The sequence below is a fragment of the Myotis yumanensis genome, unplaced genomic scaffold (genome assembly GCF_028538775.1).
Source record: "Myotis yumanensis isolate MYYU_CA2020_CCGP unplaced genomic scaffold, mMyoYum1.0.hap1 SCAF_16, whole genome shotgun sequence".
Taxonomy (NCBI): Eukaryota; Metazoa; Chordata; class Mammalia; order Chiroptera; family Vespertilionidae; genus Myotis; species Myotis yumanensis.
In genome coordinates, this window is record NW_027223767.1 from 50,279,119 (window position 1) to 50,291,837 (window position 12,719).

The 12,719-nt window shown below is 64.2% G+C and overlaps 2 protein-coding genes across 5 annotated transcripts in view; both read left to right on the plus strand.

Annotated features, from left to right (window-relative positions):
- The window catches only part of LLGL2 (LLGL scribble cell polarity complex component 2), a 30,775-nt gene extending 27,652 nt beyond the window's left edge, over positions 1-3,123 (plus strand). Inside the window, exons 18-26 of one of the 4 annotated variants that reach the window (XM_070394546.1) lie at positions 168-284; positions 407-573; positions 959-1,223; positions 1,452-1,605; positions 1,893-1,921; positions 2,130-2,177; positions 2,336-2,367; positions 2,488-2,549; positions 2,785-2,907. In XM_070394546.1, coding sequence (XP_070250647.1) covers positions 168-284; positions 407-573; positions 959-1,223; positions 1,452-1,605; positions 1,893-1,921; positions 2,130-2,177; positions 2,336-2,367; positions 2,488-2,549; positions 2,785-2,821 — 911 coding nt within the window. In that variant the 3' untranslated portion in view covers positions 2,822-2,907. Of the gene's footprint in view, positions 1-167; positions 285-406; positions 574-958; positions 1,224-1,451; positions 1,606-1,892; positions 1,922-2,129; positions 2,178-2,324; positions 2,368-2,487; positions 2,550-2,784 lie in introns of all 4 variants that reach the window. The other 3 variants (XM_070394548.1, XM_070394545.1, XM_070394547.1) reach the window with 3 other exon arrangements.
- Positions 3,124-5,306: 2,183 nt separating this feature from the next.
- MYO15B (myosin XVB) overlaps positions 5,307-12,719 on the plus strand; it is a 32,208-nt gene continuing 24,795 nt past the window's right edge. The window contains exons 1-14 of the mRNA XM_070395415.1: positions 5,307-7,303; positions 7,634-7,697; positions 7,931-8,040; positions 8,202-8,276; positions 8,535-8,631; positions 8,810-8,913; positions 9,064-9,127; positions 9,312-9,425; positions 9,559-9,720; positions 10,632-10,745; positions 10,857-10,915; positions 10,991-11,123; positions 12,011-12,106; positions 12,324-12,455. Coding sequence (XP_070251516.1) covers positions 5,307-7,303; positions 7,634-7,697; positions 7,931-8,040; positions 8,202-8,276; positions 8,535-8,631; positions 8,810-8,913; positions 9,064-9,127; positions 9,312-9,425; positions 9,559-9,720; positions 10,632-10,745; positions 10,857-10,915; positions 10,991-11,123; positions 12,011-12,106; positions 12,324-12,455 — 3,321 coding nt within the window. The remainder of the gene's footprint in view (positions 7,304-7,633; positions 7,698-7,930; positions 8,041-8,201; positions 8,277-8,534; positions 8,632-8,809; positions 8,914-9,063; positions 9,128-9,311; positions 9,426-9,558; positions 9,721-10,631; positions 10,746-10,856; positions 10,916-10,990; positions 11,124-12,010; positions 12,107-12,323; positions 12,456-12,719) is intronic.

Here is a 12,719-nt window from a genome sequence, read left to right on the forward strand (position 1 = left end):
CAGGCAGAGCCCCCTTGTACAGAGGAGGGAAGTGAGGCTTACAGGGTTGGCTGACTTGACCTTGGAGTCACACAAGTGACTAGAAAGGCCAGGACGTAAGCCTAGGTCACCTGGCTCCACCTGACCTCCAGACCCAGGGTTACATATAAACCTTTGCTTCTGGGCAGGCTCCCGCCACTGCCCCTCTCTGTGGGCGGGCACCAACGGGGGTACCGTCTACGCCTTTGCCCTGCGTGTGCCCCCAGCCGAGCGGAGAATGGATGAGCCCGTGCGGGCGGAGCAGGGTGAGTGCTGAGCGGGGGAGAGCGGAGGGTGCTGGTCTGCCTTGGCTGGTCCAGGGCGGTGCTTCCAGCCTCGCTCTTCGCCCGCCCACCAGCCCCATCACCTGCCTGCTTCCTTCCCGTAGTCAAGGAGATCCAGCTGATGCACCGAGCACCAGTCGTGGGCATCCTGGTGCTGGACGGACACAGTGTGCCCCTTCCCGAGCCCCTGGAAGTCGCACACGACCTATCGAAAAGCCCGGACATGCAGGGAAGCCACCAGCTGCTTGTTGTGTCAGAGGAGCAGTTCAAGGTGCTGCACGGTGGAGACGGGGTCCCGGGAATCCTCGGGACATCCAGGGGGCTCATGCCTCGGGCACAGATGACAGTGGCTGGGACTCTTAAAGTTGTGTATGCAGTTGGCATATGCAGTAGGGGCTGCAGGGGCACCGGAAAGGAGAGGGGTCTGTGTGGCGTCCCCGGGCCCAGGTCAGCGGTGGGGACACTGAAGCAGGACCTGTCTGTGGGAGGAAGTGGCCCAGCACCGTCATGGTCCAGGTGCAGTGAGCGCCTGTCCGGGTGCCGAGGGCGTGCCGAGACCGAGCAGGCTTCGCTGGGAAGTTGGGTGGCATCCGGTGGACACAGGGAAGTGATCAGTGGGGTCTGGCCATGGGTGTGACCGCCGCCCTGTGCCCCAGGTGTTCACCCTGCCCAAGGTGAGTGCCAAGCTGAAGCTGAAGCTGACTGCCCTGGAGGGCTCGAGGGTGCGGCGGGTCAGCGTGGCCCACTTCAGCAGCTCTCGCGCCGAGGACTACGGGGAGCACCACCTGGCTGTCCTCACCAACCTGGGCGACATCCAGGTGGTCTCGCTGCCCCTGCTCAAGCCCCAGGTGCGTTACGGCTGCATCCGCCGGGAGGACGTCAGCGGCATCGCCTCCTGCGTCTTCACCAAACACGGCCAAGGTGTGCAAGTGGTGGCTCGTCCTGCCTCTGTGAGCCGGGTGGGGCGTGGGGCTCCCGCTGTGCTGCAGGGGCTGCTGGGAAGGGCAGCCAGGGGTGTGTGGCCAAGGCCAGGCTCTTTGAGAACTTTGAAAAGAGCTCTGGACCCAGTGCCCCTGGTTGGAAGCCCCATTGTCAGCAGCCGCAGGTCCTGAGAGACCAGGCTGGCCTCACCTAGTCTCCACCCCCCAGGTTTCTACCTGATCTCGCCCTCGGAGTTTGAGCGCTTCTCTCTGTCCACCAAGTGGCTGGTGGAGCCCCGGTGTCTGGTGGATTCTGCAGAAACCAAGAACCACAGTCGTCCCCGCAATGGATCAGGCCCTGAGAAGGCCTTGGGCCGAGCCAGGTGGGTAAAGGGCAGGTGGCCTTTGCCCCAGCCCCTCACCCTCACCCTCCTGATGCGCCCACTGGGAGCTGCCACATTCCCCCTCCCCTGTGAGCTCAGCCCACCCTCCTGGCTCTGGCTCTTTGCCCCCCTTCATATACCCCTTCCTCCCATGTGAGCTGCCACCAGGAAGGGGCTTGGCTTCCCTCCCAGGCGCCCCCTGCTCAGGGCAGGCCAGGTGAGCTGACCTCATGGACCAGAGCGGAGAATCTAGTGCCCCCTGATCTTTACTCTCTCTCCCCCCACAGGAACTCAGGGAGCCAGAGTGATGGAGAGGGTAAGACAGGCCAGGGGAGTGTGAGCACACCTGGGCCAGCCCGGGCCCAGACATTGTGGGATGGAAGGAGGAGAGGGGACCCCAGGGGAACAGGTGTGTGTGTGTGTGTGTGTGTGTGTGTGTGCGCGCGCGTTCAAGCTGGGGGTAGAAACAGCCACCCCTCCAGCCCTGGGCTCAGCGCTCTCCTAACCTAGCCTCTGCCTTCCAGAGAAGAGGCCAGGCCCCGTGATGGAGCATGCTCTGCTCAATGATGAGAGTGAGTTGGGGGCTGACAGGAGGGATGTTCCTTGGGGGGGAGTTTGGAAGGCCAGGGTGGAATTGAGGGGGGCAGACCCACCCAGCACCCCATCAGTGAGAGGAAGAGAAAGGCCCCGCCCTGGCCTCACCAGCCTCCCTTCCCCAGGGGTGCTGAAGGAGATCCAGAGCACACTGGAGGGAGACCGGGGGTGAGTCACTGCCGCTTGCAGGGTGGGCCCCCTGGTGCCAGGAGAGCACCGAGCATGAGTGTCCTTGTCTGCCACCCCAAGTCCCCATGGAGGGTGACTGCCCTGTCTTTGCCCATGCAGGAGCTATGGCGACTGGCGTTCCCAGCAAGTGGCCATGAGGTACAGCCTCAGCAATGGGGGAGGTAGGGGCCCTGAGACCGGCTGCGCGTGGGGAGGGGGCGGCTGGGAGGGCATGCTCCTGGAGGGATGGGAGGAAGAGCCCCCATCCCCAAGATCCTACAGGCCAAGGGTCCATCCCAGCCCTGACACATGCTCTCCTTGTTCTGGAAAATTCCAAGTCTGGGCTCAGGTACATGACGGAGGCCCCATCCTGCCCAGGATGCACCTGAGTTTCCGTCACTCTCTCTCCTTCCGCAGCCAAGTGAGCAGGCCGGGTGTCCAGGCTGTGCGGTGAACACTACTGAGGGCTCTTCCTCCGGGCACTGGCCCGCCTGGAGGGCCCACGCACCGGGCCGGGCTCCAGGCTGGGGCCCCCTCAGCTTCCACTCTGCTGCTGCTCCCGGCCTCGGGAGAGGAGGGACCCGGCCCCCGGGCTGTCCCTCCCCGGGCCTTGTCTGTCTCGGTCCTTTTGTCAATGTTGCACAGTTTTTATCATCCCGCCCCCCCCTGCTTTTTGTAGTGGGCTGGGTTTTAAATTATAAATTTTAACTGCCTATGGGTGAAAAAGTTTTTAATAAACACCTTATTACCTCTTCACTGGTCCAACAACTTGAATTTTTCAATTATGCAGAAATTTCCCATATAAAACCATTAGCTGGGTCCCCGCCTCTGGCCCTGGGGTTCGCCCTGGGACCAGGCTGGTGCTCAGGAGGATCTGCTTCTTCAGCATTTGAAGCAGCTAAAGGTCCCTGGGTGTCTGGTCATTGCTGTGCCTCTGTCTTTGGGATTAAATGGCAGGAGTTAACCAGCTGGAGTCTGACCGCATCCCTGGGTCAGGGCAGAGTGAGTCCCCTTCCTGTCGGAGGGGAAAGACACCCAGCCTGGCCAGTGTGGCTCAGTGGTTGAGCGTTGACCTATGAACCAGGAGGGTCACAGTTTGATTCCCGGTCAGGGCACATGCCCGGGTTTCGGCTTTGATTCCCAGTGTGGGGCATGCAGAAGGCAGCCGATCAATGATTCCTTCTCATCATTGATGTTTCTGTCTCTCCCTCTCCCTTCTTCTCTGAAGTCAATAAAAATATAATTAAAAAATAATAAATACAAAAATCCGGTTAAACTAACTCACACAATGAACAAGTGACATGAAGTTTCCTGCCAAGAAGCCAAGAACTGTAGATGATGGTAACACTGCAAGCGCCGGTAACAGGAGAAATGCCACAGCCAGCACTTCCGTGGCTCAGGAAGCTTCGTGGCAGCAGCAAGGATCTGGCCAATCAGGCTGAACAAGATGGTAACACACTCACACTCCTGAAAAGGTCACGAAGACTCTGACAGTGGATTTATATCCGCACTCACTAAGGACGGCTTTGTCTTAAGTACACTGCACTTTGAAATATTAGCTAATGTCAGCTAATATTTCAGTTGGCATGTTTCAGTTCTAAGAAAACATTCTCATATTGAGAGTGAGATCAACGATTTTTACTGATAGCTGCTCACAAATGGAAGGGCTTGGTGCTCTCTGGAACGCGTGTTGATGGAAGCTGGGCTGGCACGGAGAGGAGTTCAGGGTCTTCCAGCGGCAGCAATCCAGGAGAGGTGACCATGGGGACAGAATGGAGCTATTTGAGAGGTTGGATTGACAGACAGCTGCCATGAAGGCGAATGAGTGGGGAGGAGGGGGTCACTGCCGACTCCAGGGCCAGGGAGATGGTCCAGAGCAGCTGGACACCTGGTCTAGAGGCCTGGATCTTCGAAGCCAGGCAGACCCAACCACTGAACACTGGCTTTGCCAGTGATGGCTGTGTGGCCTTGGGTAAATGACCTCACTCCTGGACCTTAGTTTACTTCTCTGTAGAATGGGGCAGAATCCTTACGTGCCTCAGGGCTGTAAGGATTAAAGAAAGAGTCTGTAACATCATCGAACAGCACCTGGCTCCTAGGAAACAACCAACCAAAGGAGTGAAAGTCGTTCACGGAGGGCGGGTGAGGCCTGGAGGGTGGGTGAGGCCGAGAGGAGGAGATGGTTCCTGGAAGGAGGGAGTGTGGAGTCGGAAGAGGGCTGGGCACAGGGTGCAGGCGCTCACAATACTTGTGGACAAAGCAGGTGAGGGGGTGAAAGAGAAAAGGAGGAGGAAGAGAGGAGAGAGAACTACCCTAGGGGGTGGGGCCCCCCTTTCCTGGGTGTCCAGTTGACCAGCTGAAGGTGTACATTTATGCTATGCTGGTTTCTTTCTGTTATATTTCACAATCTCAAAGAACGACAACAAGCTAACAAAACTCAGGCATTGCTGGCTGTGTGCCCCGGTCAGCCTGGTCCCCGTCTTCTGGGGAATCCAGGGGCTAAGGGAGGCGGGCGGGTGGCCCCTAGAGCCCAAGGACTGAGAGGAGGGCTCAGGTCCTTTCCACACCCCTCACCCCCTGCCCCGCAAGCAGTGAGGCCGCGGCGGCTCGGTGTGGCCCGGTGCCAGGCGGCCTAGCTGGCAGCGACTCCCTGGCGGAACAGTTGCCCTGTCCTCGGCCTTTGTCCGCAGCTGCAGCGTCTCCTCTTTCCTGCGAGGCCTCTGCTTCATTGTTATTCGAGGGGTCAGGACCCACAGCCACTTGCATTATTGATGCTCATGCCTAAGGCGGGAGGTGCGGGAGGAGGGTGGAGGGGTGAGGCTGTAGACCCCGCCAGAGCAGAACCGGGTGGTGCAGGGCAGAGGACGGAGGGAGTCCCGGGCAGCCAGATCCAAGGGGAGAGGAGGAAGCCACCGGGAAGCCCCTCTCCACGGGGCGCCATGGGCGGGAGAAAGGGCAAAGCGCCCCGGTGCCCCGAGGGACCCAAGAGGCCGGACTCAGGGGAGCAGGAGTCGGGGTCTGCCAGCGCAGACGGCGCGGCCAGCGGGGACCGCCGACAGGGCCGTGGTGGGGCTCGAGGCTCGGGATCTGCCTCGGACCCCGCCACCGCGGGAGCCCCGGGGACCCCTGGCGGCCGCAGGAAGCCCACCGCACAGGGGAACGGCGGCTGCCCACGGCCAGGGGCTGGGCCTCCGCCAGCGGCTCGGGGGAGGCAAGGCAGTGCCAGGCGTCGGGGACGCGGGCCCAGGGAGAGCCGTGAGCCCGGGGACGGCCGTGGGGGGCGCCTGGAGGGCAGTCTCCCCCGAGGAGAAGGGAGAACAGGCGGGCACGGCCGCCGCAGGAGGAAAGGAAAAGGGCGGGGACCCTCGGCGAGGCGGGGACGCCGAGCGCCTCGCAGCCCCGATGGGGACACGTCGGGCGGAGACCGGGGCAGCTCCTGCCCGGACAGCGAGGCCCGCGAGGACCAGGAAAGCGGCAGCCAGAGCGGCGGGACCCCGGAGCTGAGGCCCAACTCCGAGCAAACGACCGCGAGCCCGGGAGACCCCCAAGCCGGGCCGGCGGCCGCGCGGGGGCAGGGCGCGCACCCGAGCAGCGACGGTAGGAGCAGCGACGAGCCCCACTCCGAGCCCCGAAGCCGGGGAGGGTCGTTGTGGACCGGGCCCCGGAGACCGACGGCCGATTCCGGGTCAGACACGGACTGGAGGCGGGAGGAGGCCGGACCTGAACCGGGCCCGCGGGCAGCCCCAGGGTCAGGGAGCCGGGCCACGGAGGAGGCCGAGCCGCGCAGGAAAGCCACGACCTCCGGCCCCCTCGAGGGCGGCCCCGCTGGCGTCCCCAAGAGCTCGCGGGCTCCTGGGGACGCAAGCGACGACGGGGCGCGGCCAGAGGCTGAGCCCGGGGGAGCCGAGGCCTCGACGGCCAGGGCTCCGCGCCGCCAGGTCGGACAGGTGTCGGGGAAGGTGCAGGCGGCGGCGAGCGAGGGCGCAGCAGGGGGCCCAGGGGGAGACGCGCCCGGGGACCCAGCGCCGCTGGCCGCCCTCGTGGCGCTGCACCGGCTCCGCGCGAGGGCGCCCCCCGGGCCCGCTCCCCAGGCTGCGGGTCCCCGTCGCCCAAGCCTCAAGAAAAGGCTGCTTCGCGTGGCCCAGGCCCTGGGCCTCCTGCGGTGGCTCTGGCGTCTGCTCGGGCTGCGGGGGAGCGAGGGGCAGGAGGCGGAGCGGCCCGCCGGCGAGGGGCCGGGGGCGGGGGCGCGGGCGGGCGAGGGGCCGGGGCGCGCGCGGGGGCTGCGGCGCCGTCTGGGGCTGCGCCTGGCGGGCGTAGTGGGGCTGCGGGGACGGCCGAGGGCTCCCCCTGGCGGCAGCATGAGCTCCCCGCAGGTCGCGGAGAGCCCAGCCCGCCCGGACCCTTCGAAGAACCAGGACCCGACTCCGGATCCCAAGTTCGCGGTGGTGTTCCCCAGGATCCACAGGGCGGGGAGGGCGTCGAGCAGCCGGAGCTCAGAGGACGCGTCCGAGGACGCCCCCTCCAGGGAGGGGCGCGTTTGGCCTTGTGCAGGGGCCTCAAGGGACAGTGCGGGGCGCTGGGAGAGTGGAGAAGGGGAGGCGGGACCCCCGCGGGACGGGAGCGGCTCCAGCAGCGAAGCAGAGCCCGGGACCTTGGAAGCGGAGGCGCCGGTGCACTGGGCGCAGGACCCCGACGCCCGCGAGGACCCCGGGCCTGGCGCAGACGCGCTGCTGCCCCAACTCGCCTTGGAGAAGCGCCCAGGCCCCTACCGGCCCCAAAGGGATGCCTGGGAGCCGGAGGACGAGGCCGAGGAGGCGCTGGAGAGGGACCTGGAGCTGAGCCTTGGGCCCGGCCTGGAGGCGCCGTCCCTCCCCGGTGCCGAGGGCAGGAACCCAGGGACCCTCCTGGAAGACACCGAGGACCTGGCCCGGCTGCGGTGAGCGGGCAGTTCCAGACCTGCGCGGCCCGGGGCTCCGGGTTTCTCATATCGCACCTCCTCATTTTTATAACATGCGGAGGGGTCGCGCCTCCCTAAAGGTGGCCAGGCTCAGGGGCAGGTGGGGGGTGGCCAGCAGATGTCCTTGCTTGGAACTTCCTTCTCTCACCCGCACAAAGCTTCCCTGTTTGCCAGGCCCCTTGGGTGGGAGCTTACCTAGCAGCCGGCCGTTAGGGATGGGCTCAGAGAGGGGCGTGACCTGCCCAGTGTCTGCAGCCAGTGGCAGAATAACCTGGGGCCTCCCCGCCCCCCGCCCCCCCCCCCCCACAGCCCGCTGTGTGACAGCTCCCTTCTGCTGTGCCTCAAGAAGAGGTTTCGCCTGGGCCGCATCTACGTATGGGGGTCCCCGAGGGGATGGAGGGCCGGGACTCCCTTCCCCTGGGATCAGAGGGCCCCCCGGCACCCCAGAGCACCTCTTCTCTTCTTCCTGGGCTGGGCGCCCAACCCTCTCTGGGGCCCTGCAGAGTGAGCAGGGCCGGGGTCTGGGCAGGAAGCATCCGGGCCCCATTCCATCTGCCTCCCCTGCCCCCTCCATGTTCTGGTGAGAGCTTGCACTTCCTTCCCCAGACCTTTGGGGGGCCCCTCCTGCTCGTTCTGAACCCCCGCTGGCCCCTGCCTGTCTTCTCGCCTGAGGTCCTGGCCAGCTACCGCCCCAGGAAGGCCCCCAGTGCCACCCCGTGAGTGACTTTCTCCACCAACCTTTTGTTCACCCCCCTGGCGGCTGAGCCCTGCAGGTCCCATGGACTAGGGTCCTGGGGAGGGTGGGCGCATCCTGCCTCCCCCTAGGAGGGCCCAGAGGCCCCTGCAGCTGCTCACCGGCCCCCACCCTCTTTCTCAGACACATCTTCGCCGTTGCGGCATCAGCCTACAGCCTGTGTGGGAGCACGGGGCGGGACGCAGGCATTCTCCTCAGGTGAGGGGTGGCTCCCTGTCCACGGAACCCCCGGCCACACTGAGGCTGGGAGGGGTGGGTGAGGGCCCTGCTCCACCGAGTGGCAGCTCTGGACTCCGGAGGGCTGTGCTCCCGGCTGACGTCACCACATGTGCCCCTTGAACGAGGCCTCGCAGGGACTTTTTCTGTTGGTCTCCATGGCCCGGGACTCTCTGCATTTTGGCCATGTCCCCACTTCATCGGCTCAGTGGGGTCATGCGATGGGCCCCCCTCCCGCAGTGGGCACAGTGGCTCAGGGAAGACAGAAGCCGCCAAACAGATCGTGCGGTTCCTGAGCGGCCTGGAGCAGGAGCAGACGAGGGACGCAGGATGTCAGGTGGGGGCAGCTGGCCATTTCCCGGGACCACCCTTCTCCTTTGGGCCAGGAGGGGGTCTTCGGGTCCCTGCTTCTCCTCGGGGACAGCCCAGTCCCCAGGCACAGAGTGCCCGCAGCTGGGAGGCCTAACTGGGGGCTCACGGCTCTTCTGGGGTGACTTGAATGCCCTTCCCCTCAGCTGGACGACGTGCTGCCCTGGCTCGGCAGCTTTGGCCACGCCAAGACAGTCCTCAATGCCAACGCCAGCCGCTTCGGCCAGGTCTTAGGTCTCCGCCTGCAGCAGTAAGTGAGGGGGTCCAGGTGGGCACAGGGGCCACGCACCATCAGCTCCCTGGGAGCCTGAGGCTGCTGCCCATGGTGGGTCCCGTTCTGAGCGGGGCCCCTGGGTTGCGTGCACCCTGGGCACCCCCACCCAGCGTCCTGTGCCCACAGCGGGGTCATCGTGGGAGCTTCTGTGTCACATTACCTGCTTGAGACCTCGAGGGTGGTGTTTCAGGTAAGACCCGCCCTGCAGCTCACCCTTTCCAGCTCGTAGCATGGGAAAGAGGGAGGGGCCGCTGGGGGGGAGGGGGGCTGTGGTCCCTAGGCCCCCAGGCCTGCCTTCCTAGGACTTGTCCTTGCCGCCCTGGGGCACAGGACCAGGCCACTGTTCCCCTCTAAGCTAGGCCTTCTCCCCCGAGGCCCAGGCTGAGCGGAGCTTCCATGTTTTCTACGAGCTGCTGGTGGGGCTGGACCCCACGGAACGGGAGCAGCTGTCCCTGCAGGAGCCGGAGACCTACTACTACCTCAACCAGGTGGGGGCCAGGTCCACACAGTGCGGGCGGCAGGGCCTGCCCAGGGAGGGGGCTTGGGGGGGGGATGAGGAGGAGCTGGGGTAGAGCAAGGCTGGGGGCCAGGCCCTGCTGCCACCCCTGCTGCGCTCTGCAGGGCCGGGCCTGCAGGCTCCAGGGCAAGGAGGATGCCCAGGACTTCGCAGGACTGGTGAAGGCCCTGCAGGTGCTGGGCTTGTGCCCCGAGGAGTTGACCGCAGTCTGGGCCGTGCTGGCTACCATCCTGCAGCTGGGCAACATCTGCTTTTCCTCGTCAGAGGTGGGCTCCCCTGAGGCGCCGGGCCCATGTGGCTTGTTTGCATAATCAGGGCAGCAGTATCGATGCCCAAGCGTGTGTGTGGGAGACTGCACCGCCCTGGGCCAGCCTCGGGCCTCCCAGCTGCCCTGGAAAGCAGGCAGACCCCCACCGTCCAGGTGGGCAACAGACCTGGAGTTTCGGCATCTGTGCCGCTGCCTGTCCCACTCGGCTGCTACCCCCAGGAAGCACCCCTGGTACTACCTGAGCAGCTGTTAAGTACCAGGCGCTGTGTGAACCGCTGTACATCTGTTTTCTAATTCGGTTCTCAGGACAACCCTGGAACATAAGTGTGCCGCGCCAGCACGGCCATGGGTGAACCTGAGGGGGGGCCGTGAAGGATTAGAAAAGACAGACAAGAGATTAAAGCTGGGGCTGGGTGGGACGCTGGCTTCTCTGATGGAGAGACAGCGCCACAGCTTGGCCGAGTCTTTATCTTATAGCCAGATTCCACGAGGCAAAGTAAAGGCGCGGTCAAGATGTTTACCACGTTCTCCTGGGTTTCGAATCCACTCAATCACAGGCACCTGATCAAGCTTTGTTTACTTGCTGCACCTCCCGCCGCCCACATCACTCAGCCACATGGGAGCCGCTCTCCACACTATAAGGGGCGTGTTTCCCCTTTTGCACTAAGACAGTGGCGGGCGGTTCAGAGAGGAAAGAGTCTTGTGAGGCGGGCCAGCTAGTGAAGAGGTGAAGTCAGGACTCGCACTCAGGGCCCTTGGACTGTAGAGTGGGCTCCTGTGGCCCAGACCCATCCATGTACCTTTGGGTAACGGGGCAGCTGCCCTGCAGAGCAAGGCCCGGCCTCCGCCCTGTGGGACGTGGCCGCTGCCCAAGCAGAGCGCTCCCTGCTCCCTCCTTCCTCTGCCCAGAGGGAGTCCCAGGAGGTGGCTGCCGTGTCCAGCTGGGCCGAGATCCACACAGCAGCCCGGCTGCTGCGGGTGCCGCCCGAGCGCCTGGAGGGGGCTGTTACCAGATGCGTCACGGTGAGCTCGAGGGTCCCGGGGAGGCTTGGGCACGGCTGGACCACCCGATGGCTGGCTGAGTGCCCATGTGGGCCTCGCCTGACATGCCATGTGCACACCCTCTGCCCCCAGGAGACGCCCTACGGCCCGGCCTCCAGATCCCTGCCCCTGGAGAGGGCCATTGATGCCAGGTGCTCTGGGGGCAAGAGAGAGCCATAGCCTCGCCGGGCGCTCTGCTGCACGCGGCTCACACCCCGTGCCCACAGGGACGCCCTGGCCAAGGCCCTGTACTCGCGGCTCTTCGCCTGGCTCCTGAGGAGGACCAACACGCGGCTGGCCCCACCCGAGGAGGGCGGCAGCACTAACACCATCACTGTCGTGGACGTCTATGGTTTTGAGGTCACCCTGGCGGTGGGGCCCAAGACAGGGTGCCCACTTCATCCTGATTATTTCGGGGGGCCCCAGCAGCGCCAGCTTCCCTGGGAGGGGTACTGGTGAACTACTGGCCTGCCGGACCAAGAGGGTCCGTGAGTCAGCCACACACTCCGTAGGGGCAGCCATTCGGCCCTGCTCGGGCCAGGCCTGACGTCGCCTCTAGGGCAGCGAGAGATAAAGGCCCAGGATGGGGCAGCCCGCGGCCTCACCTCCCATGCACCAAGGGCCCTCCAGTCACCCTGACTTCCACAAGCTCTCCACCCCTTTCCAGGGGGTCTTGCCTCCTCAGGGCAGGGAGGAGGGGCTAGAACAAGAGGCAGCCCCACCCTGTTCACTGCCCGCCCCTCCAGTGTGTCCTTGGTGACCATGACAAGTGTGTGTGTGCCCGTGAGCATGTGTGCTCTTGTGTGTTTTAGAGCATGTCAGCACCCTCTGTTCAAAGCTACCAGAAGTGGGGGCTCTGCTGGGGGGCACACAGGAAGGAGTCTGTAATCCCTACAGGAGGAATATTGGAAGGCTTCTTGGAGGCGGCAGCCTGGAGCCCTGCTTATGAGGATGTGGGATTCTCATAGCTAGCAAGCTAGGTCGTAGGCAAAGGAGTCTTCCAGACCACAGGGTGTCTGTGGCTCGTGCTGAGGCTGAGGGCAGGGGTGTAGAATCCTAGAGGGAGGCCTGACTGTGGCCTTTGCACTTGACCCTGTAGGATGCACCATTAGCCCTGGGGCACCACTCCTCCCTGAATGCTGGGGAGAATGCAGGCAGCCCTGTGGGAGGGAGATCCCTGTGTGCCCACCCCCCATCAGTGCCCTCATCTCAAGTGGGTGCCCACCTCACTGCCCACGTGCCCCCAGGCACTGCGGGTGAATGGCCTAGAGCAACTGTGCAACAACCTTGCCAGCGAGCGTCTGCAGCTCTTCTCCAGCCAGATGCTGCTGGCCCAGGAGGAGGTGAGGGGACACTCAGAACAGAGGCCATCTCTGCTAAAGGGTGGGCACTGCACTGAGAGCTCTACCCCAACGCCCGCTTGCTATGGGCTGTCTCAGTCCTTCTGAACCTCAGTTTTCTCATCTGTAAAATGGGAAGGCCATCCCTGCTCTGGCTCAGATGAGGTCGCCCATGAATGTGGGTGGGCTCCACAAACGGCCAAGTGCTGGCTATTCCTAGGAGGAGTGTCAGCGAGAGTTACTGCCCTGGGTGCCCATCCCCCAGCCTCCGAGGGAATCCTGCCTGGACCTCCTGGTAGACCAGCCCCAGAGCCTCCTGCGTATCCTGGATGCCCAGACATGGCTGTCCCAGGTGAGCCCCCAGTGGCAGGACAAGGAGGGGGGAGCAATAAGGTGAACCCGTGACCTGTTGGTGTACAGAACGACACCTTCCGTGCAGCTTGGGAAGGCAGTGGCCAAACGGGGTTCAAACCCTGTGCTGGGTGACCTTGAGCAAGAGGTCTGACCTCTCTGAGGTTCCTCAGTCCTCGCTGCAGGAGGCCATCATGCCTGAGGGGCACGGAGGAAGGGACTGAGCAGGGCTCCTGGGAAGTGAGCAAATACTGCCTCCCACCCA